Below are 18,101 nucleotides of genomic sequence, written 5' to 3'. Positions count from 1 at the left end.
ACAGTTTTTAATAATCATAGGAAAAATAGATTTGTAGAAAGGAAGAGGAGGTCTGAAATGTTAGTGGCAAACACGATTTTTCTTGTTTCAGTTTTGCAGTAGATTTCAATTAACTACAGCTGATACTGAATAGGCTGTGCACACACTGAGAGAAAATTCATTCTACACATATAAGACACAGAGACTCCACAGAGCATGTAATCCATCACTCAAACACAGTAATTCTCATGTGAATATAAATCTCTAAGTCTGCCTTTAAGATATGAGTATCACCTCTCTGAAAATGCAACCCTCTGCATTCATTGCACTCCCAGACGTTAAAATGGGATAAATAAAATAAGTTTTCAGCTCCAATTCACCACAGTTTGAAGGTTCTTACTATAAATTTAGCTTCATGTGAAATGTCACAGGCTCTGGCATTTTACTTTGTTCAAAAAGTAAAATAAATCCTAATCTCAACCATTCCTAACAGGTCTGAATTAGACTAAAAGGGACTAAACTTCAGCATGGCAAGAGGCATTATTTTCCAAAAAAGAAGACTGAGTTCAGGGAACCATTCAGACACACCAGAGACTGGGCATTTTGTCCATGTGGCCCCATGCTGTAGCCAGGGACCCAGCAGTAGGGAGGCCCTTACAGAGTACAGCTCAGGACAGCAAACTGTTAATGCCTGGCTGACCTTCCTACATATAAAGTCACCAGTTTCCAGATACCCACACACACTCTGCTGACACCTGGGCACTTTCCCAGTGTAACATGTTACCCAGAAAAGTTCTGCCTGGATGGCTCTCAGGCATAGATTCAAAGAAATAAAAGTGAATATAGCTTTCAATTATTCCTCACAAGCTTTCATGGCAGCTGCTCAGTGAAATACATTAACATGAAATCACTTTTCACACTGGATGATCCCGTAGGGCACAGAACACCTGCACATGGAGCACCTCCACATTCAAGACCCACATAATGAGCCCAGTTCTTTACAACTTTCTTGTGACAACATTAAATGAGTAAGTGGCTGGTGCAAGGGGATTTAAGCCTAAACTTCAGTGACCACCTACCATTCCTTGGCAGGCTCCAGCCTAAGAGACTTAATACCTTAAGACAGAAAGCACAATTTTCCATTGAACTCAGAGCAATCCATAGGCAGTGCAGTTCTCTGTTTTCTCAGGTCAACAATAAACAACCAAACCAGCAGCAAACTAAGTGGGAAATCAGCTTTTTGAGCAAGCATGACAGCATGAGATATTGGTGTTCATTTTCTGCCTCTAAAGATGGGTACATACTAACATGTAGCTAAAGACACAATCTTTTAAAACCCAAGACTACATCACCTCAGCTTGATGCAGTGTAGTAAAGAGCTAGTTCAAATACCTAAAACAATATAGCTGAAGAGTCAGCCAGGGTTCATTTGTCAATCAGAGAAAAGTCAAATTGCTTCTAGTATGGAAACCAATATTGAGGGTATTAAGTTAGGATGGGATCTCATCTGTCACCTGATACCCTGCCTCCTTGGGGCTGAGACATGCTGAGCATGCAGCCACCCCAGGGAGATTATCAGGTAGGGCACTCAGACAAAGGGAATGTTCTCTTTTTGTTAAATTCAACAAAATCTCTCAGGTGTTGATTCAAGAGCAGTTAAATTCCCAGTCTGTGAATGTTTTACTCAGGATGATCCACACAGAAACAGTAAAAAGCTTAAGAAAAGCTGTTAGTATTACAATAATTACAGTTTCCCTTCAAAATATTTTTTTCTTTTTCTCATCTTTCTTTTCCCTAGCTCTTGGGAAAGTCTCATAGGCCAGTAGTCTTCTGAACATACACATCACCATCAAAAAAATTCATGAGCACATACTCTCCATGTATGTATATAATTTATCCATTCATACCTCACACACATCTACTAATGAAGGTCTAATATTTCTCACTGCACAGCTCCTGTGATGCCTGAACTCCACTTTGGAAATCACTGCTACAGGTAAAGTACAGCTCCAGGTGCACTGCAATGAACCCCCAATGTTTTCTACATAAGAAGGAAAGTCAGAAGAGACACAGTGTACCAGCTCAAACATCCCACAGTTCTTGCTCTCTGCACACTTTCTTTTATCATACACCATCTATAAATCCTATAAACATGTTCAGATGAGAGCAAAGCACACCTCTGGACCCCAAATTCACATTGATTGTGATTTAACTAAAATTTTTGCCTGTCAAAAAAAAAATTATCTAGAAGTTCCACAGTGAATTTCCTCAGTCTAACAATTAAAATAAATACTAAAAACAGAATTCACTTTTTAGTATCTCTCTCCTCCTTTTGTCTGTGACTGAATGCAATCACAATTCCAAAAGTAACAAAACTACATCTATTTTTAACAGGAGGGAAAAAAAAAGATGCAGTACTAAAAATAGAGTATAGTAAATGCAGAGAGAATGTTGGATTTCATAGTATCTGTGGTTTTTATAGTTGTTAAACCATCTCTCACACACAGTCAGTCATTCAAGCTATTGGAGTTTTGTATCAGGCATTAAGCTGGCTGTGAGAGGAAGAGATTTCTTGTGGTTAAGGTAGCACTGGGATTTCACTGGAAAACAACAGGGAGAGTTGGCAAGAACTTGGCTATCCTAGAAATCCCCCCAAAGTTTAGTGCTCATAGACACTGAAACTTTTTATTTCATGCAGTAGGAAATAAACTTTTTTGATTATTTAAGGTAAAACACCAAACTTTTTTTTTACAGATTTTTCCTTACCTAATAATGACACACTGGTTTTCTCTGTCAATAATCATGTTTCTGTACATGCTGTCTGCAAGAGCATAGATATGTGGTGGGTTTTCATATTGTGCCTAGGAGAGAAAATAGAGAATCAACACAGTATTAAACAGCACAAAAAGACCAATATAATTTTTTATTTAAATTGGAAGAATTATTTTCCTGGAAAAACAATTCTGAATACCACTTTATGCTGAACTTCCCCCAGGAATTTTTTTGTTCATTTAATAAAAACAACCCAGAGTCTCAGGGTTTTGTTACTGATCTTTCTCCCATCCATAATTTTCTCTTAAACTATCATAAACACCCTGTTCTAAAAACAGTCTGTGCCTGAAATACATTACTTGTCCAAGAGAAACTCACATAATTTAAGCCTATCCCACCAGTTGTCATACACTAACAATAAGCTACCTAAACCACCACACAGAGCCCAGTGCTGTGTCTCATTTTCCTCCACTGAGCCCACTCAAACCAAATGGTTTCCAAATCTATGGCTGTGTCCAACTCAACAAGCAGAGTGGGAAACTGAATTTTAAGCCTTTTAACATCCCTGTGCTGACTCACTCTTCAGGCTATATTTTCAAAAGTGGTGCCTGGTTTTGGCATGTAATTTTTTTTATTTTGCTTGTCCAGTTAAGTCTCCAAATCCACTAATGGCCATTTTATATTGTGCACCACACTTCAAGTGTACAACAGCTTAAAAACTGCCTTTGCAGGAGGGGGATGTGTCAAGGAGAGAAACCTGCCATGGATTAGAGTTAATCTATACAAGCAATTTTTTGAAATATTAATCTAATGTTCCAGGGAATTCAGCTGAAGACTCAATATATGGTAATGGATATCAGCCAAGTTCTCCCAGGCTAGTACAATGCTGTCACAACCCAGAAACTAATGCTTCCAAGAGTTTAACCCTGTAGAATAATATTTACATGCCCCTGAATACTGCAGTACATTTTAGACTGTTTTACTTACTGCTCCTTGGTACATTTCAATTTCCTTTTCCCCAAAATATGGCATTTGCTTGAAAGGGTTCACAGAGATTAATACAGAGCCAATATATGTCTGTATTCAAAAGAAGTTAAGGTAACTGCAGATTCATTAAGCATTAATTTACCACTAGTGACTGCTAGTCACTAGCTTCCAACAATTGCAAATAAAAAAAAAAAATCAGCAGGATTACAGGAATATAAACGTATCATTCAATGGGATACTTTCATATTATCAAAATATTTATTCTGGAGAAGCTAAGTACAGAAAAATGTATTAGAGGCCCAAACACAACACACCTTGAACAGAAACAGAGAGGCAGGAAACTGCTTTACTCTTTTGTAACTGAGGAGGTCATATTGTCAGTATTAGAAAAGATTATTTTGACCTTTGCAGTATTGTGACACGTTCTGATCTCACAGAGATAGTGCTGAGCATGCACAGTCAGAGGCAAACAGCCACTACTGAGCTACACTGGACAATTATTCAGCTGCATGTGGGGGAATTAGGTAATTCAATATGTGCTGTTATTTTATGAGTGTAACTATTAACAATCCTTAGGAGTCTTATCCTCCAGGCTGCCCGATAAAAAGACACTCAGTTTCAAGCTAATATTACTGCCAGAAAGGGTTTTTTGCAACATTTTACATGTTAGTATTCTACCTTTCTGCATTCAGCTGCACATGTACTTGTATTTTAAAAATCCTGATCTCAGCTTATGGAATGAGAATTGCAGCATACATGTATGAAGCAACTGATACTACTTTTTTAGTTCATGGAGCCAGGAGTTAGCAGTGTACCCATGCCAATGACTCCAAAACACTGTGCAGCAAGCTTCATTTAGCAATCTAGAACTGTCCATAAGGAAAGTTACTATCTAAACTTCTGTAATGGAAGTAGGAAAATTAACAAATTTATGCTACTGGATTATCCTACATAAAAATTTATCATTGTGGTGATGGTAAGCTCCTAGAGAAGGTGTGTAACTCACTGAACACAATTTCCATATTGCTAATTTGCAGTGTTTCTTCATATATTTTTAAATTTAATTCCAAGAAGAGTGATAACATCTAGATCTCAAATATAATAAATCAAGCATTCATTGTGTCAGTATAAACATCCAAAGTGAGAGTTTTCTGTTGGTAAACAATACCAGCCTTTTCTGGGATGATTTGGTAATCTGTGCAAGAAATCACAGACAGATGTTCATTATGGGTGAACATACAAACAATTAAAAGATTCAAGAGATGAGCTCCATGTTAGATTGAAAAGCCTTTGCTGTCCTGCAAAAGGAGTCTTTTCTCCCTAGAAAAAGGAATTATAATGCTTTAAAAGAAGAGTGACCCCTCATGTGACCACATGGAAAAGAGTTACTCCTGCTTAAGCAGAAAGACCAGGTTAATCTCACTTATTTTTCTCAGAAAAAAAAAAAAGCATAAAACCATTTATTTAGCACTGAGCACTCAAGACTTTGTGAATGTACTGCATGGAAGATACAACAGTCCACAAGGACAAAAGTGCTCCTGTTAGTAACAGAAGAGTGCTATAGTTTGTCTCAATACTCAAGTTTGACAAATATTGTACAACTTTATCACACTTTTATCAGACAAATTTAATAATGGTGCTGTACTTTACTGAACAGATGATCATGTGTAAACCCATGTGCATACATGTAATAAAAACCTGTGCACTGTGGGATTGAAATGCAGTGCAACTGTGACATTAATTTTCCTTTTTTGGTCTTCATTAAATTGAGCTGCTCCTGACCAACTGAATATATGGAAATAGCCAGGAAAATTTTTATTTCCTTCTCTTTCTGCTACAAAAAATTACACTCTTCAAGGAAACTACTATTCAGTACAACCAAAAAGTATGAAAACCTGGCTACTGGAGAAGAAGAAGGTGTCACTTTTTGGTACTTAACCATATTGATCAGTATTTACCAGATTCATTCTTGCAGCTCATATAAAATTGAGAAAGCTAAACATGAAGCAGTGACTATTCTTGTCTCAAGGAATTCCCTTCAAATTAAAAAAAAAAAAAAGCAAACCTTTGGTGCTGACATCTGTTTTTCTTGCTAGATTGTATGTTCAGGTATTTAAGATTTTAATTTTTCCCTAATCACAGGAAAAAACCTTTTAAGTGAGAACACTGTATATTTACAGCTGTTCAAATGTTCACCTGTTTCCATCAGCCCATGATTCACAGTATGAACAACTCTAGGGCAAGTTACAAATTAACTTATGTCACAGAAGAAAAGGAATTTTGAAAAGCACCAGAATTTGGGAGGTATAGAAGACAACATGGTATCAAGACATACACAGACACTCTAAATCTATTAATTCTTACTCTTAGAAGTAGCACTGCTGCAGTGGCCTTAGGGGTCAGATGGATATATAAATATAGGGAGCTACAGGCCTATCTTCAACAATGATAAAAACAATTCCAAATCTCTAAAGGAATAATTAAAGTAGTTTTTCAGATCTTAATTGTGACGCTCATAATTAGCTCATCTTACAAAGCAATTTGTGTGATCTCAAGTGAGCTGTCACATAAGATGCTCAGCATGTTTGATAAATCTGCTTAAATAGGATACACACATATAACAGGTTTCACACTGGCTCAGCAAATCCACAGGGCCCCACAACAACCAACACTCTGAAGGATACAAAAATATAATCATCCATGTATCGTTTCTTTAGGTTCTCCACTATGGAATCCTCTGTGATTTTGGAAAGAAGGACCATATCATCCACTCCACTGTGCTTGACATTGTGGCTCTGCCAGTGGTATCTGTAGTGGCCTTTGCTGCCCTGTAGGAAAGCACAAGAAGCATCAAGAAGGTTACTACATATCTCATTAGCATTAAATATCTTAGAACAACCTCTTCAAATTCCAATTCCCCAAGTATTTTGCTTTCACTGAATTCTATTCCTTGATCCAGGCATTATATGAAAGCACACACAAATGTCAACTGGCTTGCCTCTTAACTACTAAAGAACTGCACTGCCCTCTCAAATTAGAAGGTTATTCCATGGAGTTTTATGAATGTCTGCACACAGAAGGGATTTCAGATGACAAACGTTTCTAAATCTAGGAGAAAAAAACAATTATTCCAACTGAGATGCAGTTATTGGAAGCTAAGGATGCAAAAATGAGACTCCTCCAGTCCAACAGTAGTAATGAAGACAACCCCCTGAACAATTAAAACTGGGTACAGGGGATTCTCCATCTTTTACAGCCTTTTAAAGTCAAACCTCCACATCTGCTGTTACTCAAATGGAATCTGTGAGCCTGATGCAGTGAGTACTCAGGGATGTTCTGCAGACTTGTGTTACCCAGCTTATGGGCTTCGTGTCTTCACAGCCCCTTCTGATCTGTTAGTCACTGTGCTAAACTGACACCTAAACAGATATTCTCCACCCACACTCAGAGACTATTATTTCAGGATGCTACTGAAAACTTGTGACATTTCAAAAGCTCTGACACTTGAAATCAAAATCTGTTTTTTTCCAGCTTATTTGAACAGTAGTTAGGTTCTATGGATACACCCACAAATTCTAGATCAATGCTATTTATACAACTATAAATCTCCTTTCCAAACCCAAACCTATTTTCTGTAGCCTGGTGGATAATGCTAGTGGAGTTTTGCTCTCTTACCTTTTTATACTTTAATTTCTGTTTACACAATCCTGAAATTAGTGATGCTGGAGTTAGCACATTTTACACTGAGGAGTGATCAAGTATGCTGTCAAGGAAGATGTGACCAAGAAAATGGCAATTCTGTGGATTCCCCCTCATTTTTTAAAACCACAATTTCAAACTATGGGATTTAGCTGTACAGTTCCCATGTGTGCTATGGGACCAAGTCATATTCATGTGAATACAAGCAATTTATTATTATAAGAGAATTTGCTACCACTGATGTAGCTCTGTCACTGTCAACAACACTGAAGAACAGCTGCAAATCTGATTTTAAAAAATGCTGCTTAATATAGTATAGCAGAAGTAAATATGTCTAAAACACAATCTCAGCAATTTTCTTGAACATCCACAACTTATATGAGCTTAAATAAAATAAGAATCTTAAACTAGCTTAATTTGTGTGAACCTTGTCAACTTTACTTTTGCACAATAGAAGCAGTGATCTAAAACCACCGAGAAAATGAAGAAACCAATAGATCTTTGGAAACTGTTATGTGTGGCTGAAAAAATCAGTTGAAGGTTGGGTTATTAGGGAAAAATGAAGTCTAAGAGAGAAGCATAATTTTACTCACTGTACTCATTTGTGATATTACACTTGGAAAAAAAGAACTGGCAGGGTGCACGAAAAGATAAGGTATCAAGATAAATAGAGAATTACATTTGTCACAAAGATACAGACTGTGGATTAGTATCAACTAATAGAGTAAGCTAGAGAGAATGTGTAAGAAATGGAAGTGGGGAAACAATCAAACTTCCCATTGGAGGCTATGGCATCAGACCCAGGAAACTCAATTTAAAAAGGCCAAAGCTCACAAAGCCATGGGATACTTGGAAAATGAGCACACATAAACAGCAGGCTTTGTAAAAGCCAGTGCCTGCTGTTGACTGTGATTAAAACACACAGACAACCAGGCCAAAGGGTTCTTTCCCAAAAGCAATGCAAACCAGCTCACAAGAAACAGAGCAGTGCCAGGAAGGCTCAGCCTGTGCAAAGAGCAGCTCTGCCCAGCACACACATTGCTGCAACCTGCAGCTGGAACCAAACCTGACCACTGCAGTGCCATGTCCAGTCACATGGAAAAGGATGCAGACAGATTTCGTAGAAAGGGAGCAGCCTAAATACCCAAGCACTAGCACAAAAGGCAGCTGGGAGTAGTACTAAGCAGTTGACAAGAATATTGTATCACATTTTAAATGGCAGTTTCTATCAGTAGTTTGGGACTACTTTTTTTCCACTAAAGCGTGGCCTTGCATGCAAATACACAGAGCAGCAGCAAATCACCACCAGATTGTTATCAGACTTCTCCCTAGGATGCAGTCATCAGCCCAAGCTTTAGCAGTGCCTAAAAACCCAACACTGGTAGGCTGGCCATGCATGGTGTTTAACACCTCCTTGGCCTGGGCAAAGCAAGGCATGATGTTTCTACATGACACCAGTCACCCCAAGCTGCTGTTTTTCCAAGTGTTAATGATGACTACAGAGTCTAACCTGAACTTATCAATTCAGCTACTTCCAACTACCATATCTATGTCAGGCTAACAGTTAAATGGTTTTTTATATAGCTTTGAAATTTAAAAAAAGCAACACAAAACATCTGAAAAAACTCCACATCATACTAGTTGTACAAGCAATTCCTATTTCTCCAAGCTGTGCACGTCCTGAAGTTCAAGGATATATACTTAAAGTTACAATGCTTTTCAATTTTTCATATTGCAAACACTAATGATTTGTTCTTATTACATATTTCTTGAGCATTTAACCTTTATTTTTGCTAGAGCTTTCTACCACCCACATAAAAATGCAGTACCCTAAGCTGGTGACAGCTTACACCTGAGCTAGCTACCTGGTGTCCATAACCTGAACTTGATTTGCAGGGAGGACTCAGACTAATTCACTCAGCTGCTAAATGTCCTCTGCTGCCACTGATCCCCACCTGTCCCAGGGACAGGTCAGGTCTCCTGGGATTGACCAGGAACTACAGAGCCAGCAGAACAAGGCCCAGTAGAGATGCCCCACACTCCCGCAGTGAGGTCTCAATGACCCACACAGAGGTGCCCTGTGGCAATGTCAGATCTGAGCAAACAGAGAGGCTCGGTGTGGTCCCCTCCTGTGCCCAGCCATGCAGCCTGCATATCAGCAAACAGCAACTCAGCTTCTCTTAGGTTTTCTCAGTGAAAGATGTGATCTAACTGTACAATAAACAAGCAAATTAAAGTCTGTGTCAGCAGTAACAATGCCTAAGCAGCTGAAAAAAGATGAGCTTGGCAGATCAGGAAAAACACAAAAAACCCCAAACAACGTCACCAGCCTGCTAAAAGCCACAGAAGCAGCAACACGAGTGCTGAACGTGGCTCCCAGGCCTCCTTTGGGCTCCCCCTCAGCCTCAAACCCAGCACCCCCTGCACAGGGAAGGGAGGCTGGGCTGACAAAGCTGGAATTAAAGGCGTGTACTGCATTGCTGTCAGCTGTTATTTAGTCATTTGGCTGCTGTTTTAGGCTCAAAATCAGATCTGCTTTGCACTGACAAGAATAATATTTATGAGTCAGAGGATGACCCTGTGAGCTGGGAGCCTACTGTTTCCAAGCCCCACTGCTCCGGGAGCACATCCACAGCTACCAGCTGGCTACAGCCCGGCCAGCACTGTCCTCTCCACCTCAGCAACTTCATTATTTTCAGCATCAAAACAATCATGATTCTCAAGAACCTAGAAAATTATTTCTATTCTCCCTTTGTACATCTCCCTAAACACCCACTCATTTAGAGAAAAATTGCTACACTAACACTGACAGGTGATGTGAAATACTTTCTCTGTACTAAATACTGTCTACCTGTACTATTTTTGCTGTGATGTTTTTAAAGCATATAATTGTTTTGCTTGGAACAAATAATAAAGATTGATGAAACATTTATTTACATAAAAATTATTTTGCTGCCTTGTACTAAAAGAGCAACTGCTGGTTTCTTATTTTTGCCTTTATTATTGTTTGTGTATTTTTACATTATCCGAAGCAACAAGTATTTGATGTGGCTATAAAAAGATTGAGTCATGCTGTGTCACAACAGGGCTTTCTTTTAACTGGAAAAAAAAATCAAATATTTTTGTATTTCAAGCTTTTAAAAATAGTATGTCTAAAAATAAAGCACTAAAAACAAGGGATGAGACTATATTCTGCTGGTGAGAAAGAGCCTTGTTTCTATTTCTCCACCAGAACTCTGTCTAAACTACAACCTACATGCCATAAATAACCTTCCTTGCTTCCCACATAAATTACCATCAGGAATCTGACAGAGTTTTCTTATTGGCAAACATCAATCCTTTATCACAGTGCAAAAGAGATTCTCAGCCCCCCATGAGGGAGTAAGAGTGTCAAATGATCACGAGCACAACTTCTCCCACCACTTTCCAGCTATGACAGAGCACTCCTGCATAAAATCCTGGTAGTTTTGGAGGCATTTGTCCATCCACTCAGAATAGTATTGTGAATACTATTGTTGTGAATAATCCTGAAAGATACACAACCATCATTTTAACCAAAGATGTCACAAAACTGAAAAAGCTGCACACCGTTTACTCTGCACCTGACATCAGAGGTTCTACCAATGGAGGCACATCCCTAGTCTCATACATGCATAATGTGCACCAGCTGTTCATCTAACAAGAAAAGAAAAATACAGAAACACAACTTTTTGCTATGATATCATTCCTCAAAATAGCAAACTTTTATAATCCACTTACAGGAATCTTTCACATACTTCTACAGAGCGAGAGAGTCTGCTTGCTGTCCTCAATAGAGAACGTGAATTTTGATCTTCAAAAGAATAATCAAAACTGAGAAGTCATAATGGACAAAAGGACTCCAGAATAGCTCTTACTTAATGTTAGGGGAAAAAAAGAAAGAAAGAAAAAAAAGATATTGCCTGAAGTGATGTGATGTGACCATGTTACAGAAAGGAAATTAAAAGAAGACAGCAGAATCAGCTAGATGGACAAAGATAAAAGGCAAATTATTTAAATTTAACATGAGGGAGATATTAAGGAAGACAAAAAGCAGTCCTTTAGGACTTGAGGAAATAGCAAAGTGAAAATATTGAGCATTTAGCAGCAGGACAGACGTTTCATACAGAGAATTAAAAATACCAAACATATATTGAGGGATGGAAACTACTAGCAGGTTACTATCCCAAAAACCACAGCTAGGGAAATAAAATACTGAGAACAAGATTTCTGGGGGAAAAAGTCATCAGCTCTCACAGTTTGGTCTTGGACAGGGCTGGATTCATCCCAATGTGCCCAGAAGGACTGACTCTACAAGCTGTAGGAGATCCCAGTTGCCCAATGCTCCCACCAGCTCCTGTGGCTACTGCTGGCCCCAGAGGGCCCGGCCTTAGGCTGCTCCCACCATCACCTCCTGCTCGGGGCTCCACAGCAGGGAGCAACCAGGGTGGCTGGAGGGGAAGAGCCAGACACCAGAGCCTGCTGAGCTGAGCAGGAAATACACACTTGTAATGCAAGACAAGTTATGGGAACGTGAGATGTCTGCAGGGGATACACATTATGCTTGTTTTCAGGAGTCAAGAAAGACATCAGCATTCTTGTAAGATAAATGACAAGAACATCACCAAAATAAATGTGACTTCAGTGTTTAACTATGAGATGATGTACTGTATGGGTATTACTTTTCACGATTTTTAAAAGGTTATTTTTTAAAAAGAGTCAGGACAAAATTAAGATGGGAATGAGTTTAAGAGTAGATCATGCTAATGTGCACAAGTTTTTGACACGACTTACAGAGACAGTGGGCAGAAACCAGAAGCTAATTAATGAACTGTAAATTCATGACTGCTCACCCCACAGCTTTCTGAGTGGCTGTGGCCTAATGTTCCAAGAAACAATCTTCTCAAGGAAATGCAATACTGTCAGCTACTTAGTATGGTTGACTTGCTCTCAGACATTAACTGTCTTACTTGACTTACTGAGCAGTAACCAGAGCTGTTTTAAGTTTGACTTGTTCCTCGTGGCACCAGTAGCAATGTTTCCTGTCACAGAGTAAGGACAGGCCTTGCAAAAGCAATATTTAGTCTGTGTGTGTGTCCATATTTATATACACACACATTCTAATCTTCTCATGAGCAGCATCCATGCACATTAACTCTTGATCTGTAAATTATATATACAGTTTGCATCTGCATATACTTACTGTGCAAGTTAAGGAAACGCAAGACAATTACAACAAACAAGCTTCCCTTTGGCTGTTTAGCAGTTCTTCATGTATAATAAAGCTTTTATAGGTGCCACTCTTCTCCATTAAAAACAGGTTTCCCAGGGGTTTGTGCAATCATAGATCTTACAAGTAATACTACAAAATACTGCACATTTTAACCCAAACTTGCTGTCATAGTTCCATAGAGTATTAGAATTAATTTGATTAGGGTTTTGGTTTGGTTTTTAGAACAACAGAAAATAATTTGTCTATAGGGAATGTATTCTGAGTCTTGCTCTGTGTGTCACATTTTGTCCTGGTTCAAGAGGATCTGGCTAGAAAAAAACTGCCTGGGACACCACCAGCACCTGCCAGTCTGCTGATATGTCAGTTATGATGGGGAGCAGCTGAGCCTGTGGGAGGAGAGGATGGCTCAGGTGACCCAAATGGACCAACCACAGAATTCCTTCTTATAGTGCTCAGCATAAAATAGCTCCCAAGAGAGGCTTCTAGGGGCTTCTTTGGCTGGTGTGAAGCCTGTCTGCTCCTTCTCATTTCCTCCCTAGAGAAGAACCTCATCCACCAAGACAGTCACCTTCTACCTTCCCAGGTAAGGACCATCCTGGGTCCTGTAAGACTGCTGTGAGCTGCCCCTGGGACTTGGGCACCTCCATCTACTGCCCAGCCCACTGTAGGACTTTTCTGGTGGTGAAGTAACTACCAAGCAAGCTCCCTATTTACATATCTGTGTAGCTATTAGTAATCTGCTACTACTACCTCATTAAACCTATCCAAGTCTTTTTTCTCCCAGCCTTCAAGTCTCTCTCTTCATCTTCATTTGGGAGGGTAATGGGGAGTAACAGGGAGCATCTGTCACACTCTAGTTACTGCCTAAAACCATGATGGATATATGGGTACCCACTGTAGGGCTTGAATAATTTTGTAGGTCTATATTTCAATATTTCCATATTTTCTTTTGCTCTGAAAGGCTGGAATTCTGAATAGTGATTAACATGTCATTCACTGATACTCTGTACTCTTTCCTTACAAGTAACAGTTTATCAACACTTGCCCAACTTGCCATATATGATATCTTGTTATTTAAACCTCTGAATTATGTGGCTTTTTCTGCTTGGTGGGGGGTGTTTGGCAAAGGCCATTCGTTTTTTGTTGTGTCTGACACCACCGGTCTATTCTGCAATAAGCTGTGCCTCTGCCTGGACAATTTCTAATGAACTGTATTATAGATTATATTTTTGATCTTTTTATGAGAAATTACACACCTTTTCTTCATACCAAGTTGACCCCATAGGAGTTTAGAGATTTTTGAAATTGTTGTCCTTGTTTCTATACATTAATTATGCTTCATGTGTTGCAAGAGTGGTTTCTTATCAGTAGGCACAGATGCAGGTGTGGGATATATACCACAAGTATGGGCTCCCCTCAGACTTTGACAGTGGCCTTTACTGATGTCCCTTGGCCAGTAGTGGCCCAGGTCACTGTTCTGTCAGACCCTGCACCAAGCAGTGCTGCCTCCTCCTCAGGGACACAGGGGGACAAGGGGTGGGGGATAAGGATCAGTTCACCACAGGCTGCCCCTGTGGTCAAGAAGTAAAGAAAGCCAGCTCAGCCCTGTGTTACTGAAGACCCAGCAAAGATAGAAGTTTCCTTTTCTGCAGACATCCAGTCCTCTCACAGATTACTGTATCCAGCTGTACCAGCAAATACCAAGAGAATAAAAATAACTATTTTCACCTTATTTTTAGCTGCAGGTTTTGCTTTTTATCTATGCAGAATAGAAAGTGAAGAGGATGGCAATATTTCTGAATTGATTGCCTAGTATTTAAATTGATAAATCATCAAGACAACACTGAAGGATGAAAGGTTAAATCAATACATTTTTACAAGTACTAAAGCCATAGAAATCATTATAGTATTTGCATGAGTTCCAGGGAATGAAACTGCTCCTGTTAAAACACCATTTGGTTACTACTCAATTGTAAGTGAAGAGTATCAGTTACAAATCCACTCTATCTGCACCTACTGAATCAATTTCAATGTCACTTAGCACTTTCAAATGACTGAAAATAACTTATTCCCAGCTACAGATGTTTAGCTAATCAGTTCAGTGTTTGGATTATAAGCAGGCTGATACTACTCTCTAAAAGAAAAGGTTATAACTTGTATTTTTAGTTACACCCAAATAAACCATGACTTATCTTTGAAAAACATGCTCAATAGCAATACAGCCAGCAATCCCAGAGCACGACCCAAAGAAGATGCCAAACTGCTACAGTTTTCAGTCTTTACTTGAATCTGCTCATAGTTTCTTTTCAGCAACAGATTTTACTGAAATAACATTGCCGAAAGAAAGCATTATGGAAAGACCTTACAGTGGCCCTGAAGGGTGCCTACAGGAAAGCTGGAGCTTTTCATAATGTATTTGTACACATTGTAGGACACCAGCCACGTTAACCTTGGGTCATAAGCCATTTTCCCAGCCTGCAAGGCTTTTAGGTTTGGTTGTTGCTTTTTTCTGGTCTGCATCAGTCCCCACAGATAGCTCTATTTTTCCCATTTAAAATCTGTAGTCCGTTACTTTTAAAAGATGTAGAAGTAGTAACTTTGTTACCTGGTTAATTAATAGCAAAACAGCTCATCCCAAAACTCCTCGGGGTCCTCTGATGTGAAATCAGCCCCAGGCCTGCTCCTCCTCACCATTGGGATTGCCTGAGCTCTGCTGCACTCCCTGCTTGCGGGCAGGAGCCCCTTCTGAAGGCTGATCCCAAATGCCACCACCTATTCACGGCCTCCTTTCTAACCCTGCAATGACCTTTGCCGCTTAACACAAGCTGTTTGTACCCAGCCTCTCCTCAGACCATGCCCAGCAGAAGGATGAACTTTACAGTACAGCAACCTCAAGCATTATTTGTCTACCTTTTTAATGCATTCTAAAATTCTACCTCCCATATGCTTTTTTTTTTAAGGCTCTTGGGTACTGAACTCTGATCTATAAACAACATTTTTTATTGCCTGAAAAGTAAAAAAGTGCCTCAAAAATGGCTGTATACAGTGTACCAGCTCTCGTACACAGATGACACGGTGAACTCTTTCAATTAAATTAATTTAGAAAGAACAAAATCTATCCTTCCCAAATATGTAAAGAAACTGAAGCAACCTCAACAAATGGATTGGGTTTTGCTGGCTTAGAGATTTAATTAAAAAATTAAAAACATCTATGCCCTAACATGCCCATTTCATTGACTTAATAATACACAGCCTACACAGATGCTCTTACTTGCTAATTACTCCAAACCTCCTTTATTTGCTTGGCACATATTCATAAGATCTCTTCATAAACCCCAATTTAATTCTAATGTGATGCACTAAAACACTCTAACAATAATAAGGAATATTATATTCTACACATGAAACTGTATTTTCTTAAATTACTGAACCATAACAGTTTTGTTGGGTGTACTTGCCCTCATCTCATTTGTCTGAGTAAAAACACAACAGGTTGGGCAGATGACAGAAACTGGTGTGACCCTTATTTTATTAGTGTTGCTTTTAACCAAGAATATCAAAGCATATGTTTTTATGCCAACAGCTTCATCTAGTTAAGTGTGTAGCAATTCTAAAAAAAAGACTGATTTATAATATTAGCAAAATAACTAAATCATGCCCCTGAATCACAGCTGAATTTAAAATAATTTTGAAAAACTACAGCTGTGTCTTGGTTTTTTGGGAGCTTTTTCCTCTTAGGTACAAATACAGACCCCTTTTCTGAATTTATTTACAAACCAGAGGGAATATAAACTTTTTTTTTTTAAGTGGAGAGTGCCATACAGTCATGTGCTTGTGGTCGTTCAGGTTAAAGAAAAACACTGCTTATTGTACTAAGCATGATAAAACAGTAATAGCTGCAACACAGCAGATAACTGCAGCCAAGACTGGGGTTTCTTTATGCTGTACACCAAAAAATCACCTTTGTGCTGACACCACAAAACTTTGTTGGTGTAATGTAATGTACTGCTCAGAGTTACAACATTTAACTGCTCTGATGCCAAACATAAGACATCCAGTTGACTGCTCCTTTCTTAACATGGGCAATGGAATGATCATTAATTTCAAATTGACCTCATTTTGAGATATTTATTTTAATCTTCCCAACTGTGGATACTGGGACCTGCCCTCCTGGAAGCACAGTGCTGTTTCAACAGGGATGAGCAGGGCAGTAAAGTGAATCACTGCTGTGTTGTACCAGGGTGGTGCCTCAAGATAAAGAGTTCATTTCCCAAAGTCCTGCTTGCAGAATTTCTAGGCATACTGTTAGGTTTAGGTGGGATTTTTCCAGTTAGATGGCTTCAAGAACATCTACTTTCATGTTGGATTATTCAGTCTGGAGAGGAGAAGGCTCCAAGACCTTATTGGAGCTTTCCAGTATCTGAAGCAGGCCTACAAGAAAGCTGGTGAGGGACTTTTTAGGATGTCAGGTAGTGATAGGACTAGGGGGAATGGATTCAAACTAGAGGTGGGAAGATTTAGACTTGATGTTAGGAAGAAGTTCTTCACCGTGAGGGTGGTGAGACACTGGAACAGGTTGCCCAGAGAGGTGGAAAAACCCCATCCCTGGAAGTTTTTAAGGCCAGGCTGGACAGGGCTCTGAGCAACCTAGTGGGAGGTGTCCCTGCCCATGGCTGGAAATAGATGATCCTAAAACATCCCCTCCAACCCTGGAAATTCTATAATTAAAAGTTGCATAAATCTGTCTAGCTGTGTTCAGCTGTGGAGCTCAGGCCACTTGATTTCCATAGAGGTCACTGTATTGGAAGGAGCCACCTGAAGGAGAGACTGAGGAACCTGAGTCCTGTAGCACCAGAGAGCTGTGGCATCAGAAAGGGGGAGATGCAGTGAGAGCTGAAAAGCCTTTAATATTCACTAAGGAGAAGCAAGAGTGCTGCCCCCCTGCCACCAATATCCCCAATGTCAAATGTTATTTGTCAACTCCTCTCACTGGTGACAACAGCTGGAAGAGCTTGGGTTTTTTGTTTTGTTTTGTTGTGGGGAGGGGGGGGAGGTTCAAGGTAAAAATTGCTTTCTATGTTTATTTTAATTTCACAGAGTGCTGATTAAACTGAGTAGAAGCTCCAGGACTGCAGCAGTTTCCTGTTTACCTGGGCAGGACCAACTCAAGAGCATTAAGGGAAAGGCTTAGGGACTGGTGCTTGCTCATCTATCTGGGGCTGGCACCTGGGTGGTAAGACACAAGTGGATCAACCCACAAGTTCCTTTTTATTTGCTTTTGTGCTTTGCTATGAATGCAAGAAACACATTTGACTTCAGACATAGTGGTAGAGAAACTATTGGACATATTGATTAAACCTTTAATTTAACTCTTTACAATCATCCAACCTTAATACTAACGCAGATAAAAACA

At 39.4% G+C, this 18,101-nt stretch overlaps 1 protein-coding gene across 4 annotated transcripts in view; it reads right to left on the bottom strand.

The window, feature by feature from the left end:
* Positions 1-18,101, bottom strand: part of MYO1E (myosin IE) — a 236,796-nt gene that overhangs the window by 49,890 nt on the left and 168,805 nt on the right. For all 4 annotated transcript variants that reach the window (XM_071755036.1, XM_071755040.1, XM_071755039.1 and 1 more), the window contains 3 exons: positions 6,423-6,566; positions 3,739-3,828; positions 2,746-2,840 (listed from right to left, as the gene is read on the bottom strand). In XM_071755036.1, the coding sequence (XP_071611137.1) occupies positions 2,746-2,840; positions 3,739-3,828; positions 6,423-6,566 (329 nt within the window). The remainder of the gene's footprint in view (positions 1-2,745; positions 2,841-3,738; positions 3,829-6,422; positions 6,567-18,101) is intronic.

This window comes from Heliangelus exortis, chromosome 11 (genome assembly GCF_036169615.1).
Source record: "Heliangelus exortis chromosome 11, bHelExo1.hap1, whole genome shotgun sequence".
Classification (NCBI taxonomy): Eukaryota; Metazoa; Chordata; class Aves; order Apodiformes; family Trochilidae; genus Heliangelus; species Heliangelus exortis.
The sequence above is the reverse complement of the archived record's forward strand: the minus strand, read 5'-3'. Positions and strand labels throughout refer to the sequence as shown.